Here is a 6,413-nt window from a genome sequence, read left to right as displayed (position 1 = left end):
GGGAGGAACGGAGAGAGGAGACGAGAGGGGCGGCTTTCGGCTTTCGGTAGAGGAGAAACGTAGGGCGAAGTCACGAGGGCAAGGGAGTAAACAGGGATAGGCCGAACGCGGATCGTGGGGGTATACCCGTGGTCCGCGTGTAGTAGAAATTAGAAAACACGGTTTGAAAAAACGCCCCTCAAACGCGCAAAATAAACACTAAGGCGGCGTTTTCAAAACGTCGCCGCACTTATAAGCTGCCCCAAATGGGCCCTTAATAAGCTTATCTTATCCATATTATGCTCAAGACACAACAATTTAAACTACTTAGAATTACCTATACAAGGTATTCATCATTTTTGTACAAAATGGATTCAACATACTTAAATTTGTTATGCCTAAGCAGTCATTACCCTTTTTCCAGTTGACTCATAGGAATAAATTTTACAACCACTAAAATTGTAGAAAATATGGCAAGAGTCGAGACTTAATTCTAAGTCCTATTTTCTTCCTAGTTCTAACTTTCCATTTGTTATAGTAGAGGTCTCATTTATAGAACTAAATCATCTACAAATAGCATATGCTATAGAAACTCAAATTGACTACCCTTTATACGCCTATACATAACCAGTATAAAAGTCAAACTAAATGTAGTACATAATGTAATCCTCATGTGATTACAAACACATTAGTGAATCTACAAGTACTATCAACTATAATCCATGCTATATTGCTCCATCATTCGTGTCATTTTTAGGTATAGAAAACCTTTGACAAACAATTTTTTTTCACCACGAACACCAAATTAAATTCAGTGGTACTCAATCACATGTCTTCTCAATAACAGAAAGTATTGTATACATGATTTTTTCTATTTTGTGTATTTTTTTCTTTAATAGACTTAGAGCAAGAGTCGCCTCTATAGTGAATCTTCCTTGCATGAAAAAAATTTATATTGTTAATGACATATTTTCTCTAAGTAAATTAAATATAATTAAGATGTAGGACTATCTAAATAAATATTCCTAGTGAATGCTACTTCTTATACATAATGCAGAAAGAATCTTTCTACATCTCTAGTATTGTGTAGTAAAATAGGTTGAAGAACCAAATCATTAGGGAAATGCAACAAAATAACTCAATATAATTTGCCAAATATCACCACCTAAATTGCAAAAGGCGTAAATATGTCAGAAAAGCAATCTTCAACCATGGTCCACTTCACCTTAAGAAGAATGAGAATGTCCAAAAAGGATACCGCAATGAATAAAAAGAGAAACTGGATTACTAAATTAGCCAAATGACAAACTTTGATACTTCAAATCCTACAGCAAATAAGTCCCTGCCCTCTCCACTTTCAGCCAACATTGTGGAAATCCCAATCTCCTAAAAACCTAATACAATTGGTAAATCCGCGTTCAATCAACAAACTAGAATTTCTGCCAATAACATTTTACCCCATCACATCAATGAATTGGTTAGCATATGCATATGAAATTGCCAGTCCAGGAAATAAAATATTACACACAAACACGTAAAAATTGCTAAATTCTTAGAAAACATATAGTCCCAATAAGAATTAGAAAATTGAGACAATCACACCAAAACCTTGCCCAAATATATAATCTATAAAGTTTCACTGCACCGCCAACGACAAAAGCTACCAAAGAAAGCATTGAATGAACTAAGCCATGCCTACACCAAACAAACATATTGTTGCCAAGTGGACAGATTGATCAATGACATTATAACAATAAAAAGAAACAAACAAATCATTCCATGCTACCAAAGAAACATATTGTATTTTGAAAGCACCCAAAAGACTTGTGGCTTGTTTTTACTATACAAATGGAGTGTGCCTCTACAAATTATTAGGTTGAATCTAATCTGGCAAAAAGATCAAGCATTTATGTCATGGAAACGTCTCTTCAATACAATGATAGGCCTATGGTTCATCAAACCCTTCCCCGACCACGCATTGGTAGGAGTCTCATACACTGGGTTATTACTTATTAATCAACAAACAAATATTTGGGCTTTTCAAATACATTTTCACTGAAACAATGCTCTAACTTTTGAAAAGAGAAATTAATAAATCTAGACATTATATGCCATAATATATGGGCATGATCAAAGGTTATTCATAAAAAAAAAATTGGCGTAGAAAATTTATATGTGATAACCATGCACTAAACAAGTATAAATACATAGAGCTTTATGTAACAATGTGCATTGGACCAAAAGGTTTCTTCCAATCTAATGGCACCCAAATTTATAAACAAATGAGTAATCATTCCATCACTTTTTTAGAAATAGCTGATGTAATATAAAATGCAGCAAACTTAACTACCAATTAATCAGGTAATTGAATGGAAACCAAGAGAGAGTAAGGAGTTCCTATGAAATGCGTATTCCACTCTATTAAATTCATCTAAAAATGGATTGACTTCTTCATAACTCACAAATCATATCGGAAACAGTACTTAAAAATTATAAGTAACAATGCTTCCTTAATAATCAACTAATCAAATTTCAATAAAGGTCTCTTGCCTTCTGTAGCTTAAAGGAATTTAATGCTTCTTTGCATACAGATAATTGAAAATAAAAAAAAGGAAAAATCAAACGAGCTAGACACCAACTCCAGAAATTGGACTAATGCATAGCACATAATATATATTTACATATCTAACACCTAATGCTCAATTTTTACATACATGCCACCTTACACATACATTAAAAGGTGTATTTGACATTTTAAAAGTTAAATGGTGGTATATTTGATGTGATATGAAAGATTTGGGTGGTATAAATGAAAAAAAGTAAAATTTGGGTGTTAAAAATGTAAATACATGGGAATTGGATGGTATGTATGAAAACCATTTTTTCAATTTACCTTAGGGTCTACAACACTAGTTATTTCCGTGAGCCTTTTATTTCATTAAGCCTCTTTCATAAGTACGCTTTATATTTTTTTAGCGTAAGGAATTCTTATATCTTCTATTTTTATATTTTAAGGGGTATAAATAAGGCCCCAAAGAGAATCACTGATATCCAGCTAAGCGCGCATGAGAGCAAAGAGAAAAAACATGTAAGAAACGTGAAAAGCCTTTCAGGATCTGCTTGGACTTCAAAAAGGACGAAACATCACAATGCAGCCAAGCATCATATTAGCTTCAACAAAGTTCTCTAACCTACTAGGCATAAAGGAAGGGATGCCGAGGCATAACAAGAATAGCACAATCATCCAAAACATCTGAAACTAAATACTTCGCTATTTTTCAAGTTATTTCTAAACGGAAATACGAAAGATTGAAGGCCAATGATCATCTACGAATTGACGAAACTTGCAACTACACCCAAAGAAACTAGGTTAATTATAATAGCATGTCATCCAACGTAAACAAATCAACTAGACCGCAAAACATCTCGGATCGACGAAGCGTACCTCTCATTGCCATTGAAACGGGCCCCAAGGTAGAAAGCGACGGAAAGCAACCAGGAGTCACTATGCACCGCAACTAGGGAGAGCCAATCCCTCCGGTTCATTCCATCTCTGGCGAAATTTATTCCTAACGCCGGTTCCGGGAGTTCCGGCGGCACCTCTTCCGCTGGCAGCGTCACCTCCCACGAGCTGTTTGGATGCCCGTACAGGCACAAATTCTCCTTCTCTGCAAAGATCGAAAACACTTAACCCTAGATCCCGGAGAACTACACCATTAAAACGCCCGCGTCGAGCATGAAACGAAGTGACTCACCCGGATCGCAGAGTGCGTAAAATTCGTCGACCTCTGGAACAGAAATTCAAATCAGTTAGTAATGAGAATGCAAATGATAAGAGGGGGGCGGGCATGGGACCTTGATTAAGAGCGCGGATGATGCCGTTGCGTCGGCCACAAAAGTCTTTGAAGATTTCCTCAACGGTGCGGGGAGTCGAGGAGATAGAGGGCATCTCCATGGGAATAGAGCTCGACCTCGCCGTCGGCAATAGGAGGCCGGCACTAACGGGCGAGCGAGAGATCCGTGAAGAAGAAACTACGGAGCCAAATCGACCGCCGCTTTTTGATAGAGAGCGATCTAAAAAAACAATGAAGGACTGGAACGTTAATGAAAATCAACTGATCTGCACCGTCCATTGATTTTTCATTCGCATCCTTTTTTAATGGACAGCATTTGATTTGGCAGTTCTTTGATTCGCAGTTTACTCTTAAATTTCTAGGTGAGATCAGCAAAATCTTTTTTTTTTTTTTTTTTTTTTTTTTTTTGCAAAACAGTATTTATTTATTTAAAATAAAACAAAAATAAAAGCACATTTACATAAACACAATTCTCTTATATTTATCTATTTAACACCTAAACATATATATTAACAAACATGGCACTCAAACTTTTAATATTACTTTAAAAATACTTTTAAAACGTGAATATATTTTTTGCATACATAATCTTATGACATCAAAACATTATAAAGAAGAACATCAAATTTTGATTGTTAAACATGTAGATATGAAATAATGGGGTGGTACTTATGTAAATATATCTTAAAAAATTAATATTTATTTTGATACCCTCAACGCCTACATCTATTGCCAAGTTCAGCATTTAGTTATTCGGACCCAGGAAAAAGTTAACGAAAAAATTTGACCCTTAAAATCAATAATAAAATATGAATTTAGGTTCTTATACATAAAACATAAAAAATTGAACTAAAATTTATAATGGTTTTATGTACATAGCGTGCTTTAAATCATCTAATTTTGGGGAAATTTTCTATCCGGACTCTGGAAGTAACTCTAATGTACGAACTCTCAGTAATATACTATCATGTATGTTATATCAGACCCACCTAAATAATACCAAAATAAACTAAAAATACTATGTTGTCTTTTGATTTTTTTTGTTAGTTCTTGGGTGAGTTTTGGCACTTAGGGGTGTAAATGAGCCGAACACGAGTATTTGGAGCTAAAAAATTGTGTTCGTGTTCGACTAATTTGCTTAGCGAGCTGAACACGAGCTGAATATGAACAAGGTGTCATTTTGACGACTCTAATCACGTAGTCATAAGATGCTAGTGATTGTGACAAGATTTAAAAATTATTATTTATATTTAAACATCATTTGAATCTAATTTAATCAATTTTATTCTATTTTTCAATTAATACTTTTAATCGATTACAATTTTTTGGCGTTTTTTAGTCAATGAATTTTTTTAAAAATACTACTATGTATGTATGTATGTATGTATCTATATATATATCTATATATATATATATATATATATGATTGCATTTGATAAAGGAAGAGGCTGATGCATGTGAAAATATCGGAGCAGTGCTATTAATGTTACTGGTCTTTTTTTTTATTTTCTTCTTCCCATGTAATTAGAGCCGAAGCCGGCTAGATCTGAGCTGCAGATGAAGTTTAGCTCAAATAAACTTATTCATGTTTGGCTCACTTTCCTAACACACGAATCGAACACGAGCTCCTTAATATGTAAAAAAAATAAACTATACGTGAACTACAAGCTTTTATGACAGCCCTAGCTATAGATATGTAACTTGTGACATGATGGGTATTAGCAGGTACTAGGATTTAGCCTAACTTTTTAATTATCAAACCTGTCGAAATCACTTTGAACTCAACTTGGATCGACCATTCGCTCACAACATACCTCTAATATGTTTGTTGTTCATTAAGAAAAAAATGTAACTCAAAACTTCTTGAAATCATGACAATTAAGAGTTGTTAGTGCATTGAATTGCTCTCCAAAATGAGGATATTTCACTATAAAAAATGGCAAAACCTTACATTTTTTTGTTAGCTATGAATTTGATTAATGTGCCTTATCAAAATTATTGCAACTTGAACAAAACTCTAATTTCATTATTTGATTAAATTATTTTTAAGCAATTAGAAAAGCAATTGATTGTTAAAGATTTTTAACTTAATATATATTTAAAAATTAATTAAGTGAGTATAATTTAAGATGATTCAAAGTACATTTTTAAAGTATATATTTTTCAGTCAAACTTGTTTAAAAGGTAAGTAATTAATTAATTAAGTTAATTAAGATAATTTAAAGTATGTTTAACATGTGTAAGTTTCAGCCAAATGAAAATAATCATATACATTTTTGGTTTTTGGGAATTTAGTGAAGTTAAATTGTTTATTTTTGATGAATTAAATTATAGGAATGTGTTAACTACTTAAAACAAAAGACCAATGAGCAATACATATATCTCACAATTTGGGTATGACTTGTATTGAATTATTTTAACTTTTATAAGAAACACATACAAACCTAAATCATCTTAATTGATAACAAAACTTTATGCAAATTTTGATAAAAAACATATCATTCAACATAAACATAATAAATCCTAAATTTCTAACATGAGATATGTTACACACATGTATAAAATATAGGAATTATAAAA

General features: G+C 32.9%; 1 protein-coding gene across 1 annotated transcript in view; it reads right to left on the bottom strand.

The window, feature by feature from the left end:
* Nucleotides 1-4,115, bottom strand: part of LOC110029461 (PHD finger protein ALFIN-LIKE 1-like) — a 52,130-nt gene extending 48,015 nt beyond the window's left edge. Inside the window, exons 1-3 of the mRNA XM_020731764.1 lie at nt 3,835-4,115; nt 3,735-3,767; nt 3,425-3,647 (exon numbers count right to left, since the gene is read on the bottom strand). Of these exons, the coding sequence (XP_020587423.1) occupies nt 3,425-3,647; nt 3,735-3,767; nt 3,835-3,934 (356 nt within the window). The 5' untranslated portion in view covers nt 3,935-4,115. The remainder of the gene's footprint in view (nt 1-3,424; nt 3,648-3,734; nt 3,768-3,834) is intronic.
* Nucleotides 4,116-6,413: the final 2,298 nt, after the last annotated feature.

The sequence above is a fragment of the Phalaenopsis equestris genome, unplaced genomic scaffold, assembly GCF_001263595.1.
Source record: "Phalaenopsis equestris unplaced genomic scaffold, ASM126359v1 Scaffold000573, whole genome shotgun sequence".
Lineage (NCBI taxonomy): Eukaryota > Viridiplantae > Streptophyta > Magnoliopsida > Asparagales > Orchidaceae > Phalaenopsis > Phalaenopsis equestris.
The sequence above is the reverse complement of the archived record's forward strand: the minus strand, read 5'-3'. Positions and strand labels throughout refer to the sequence as shown.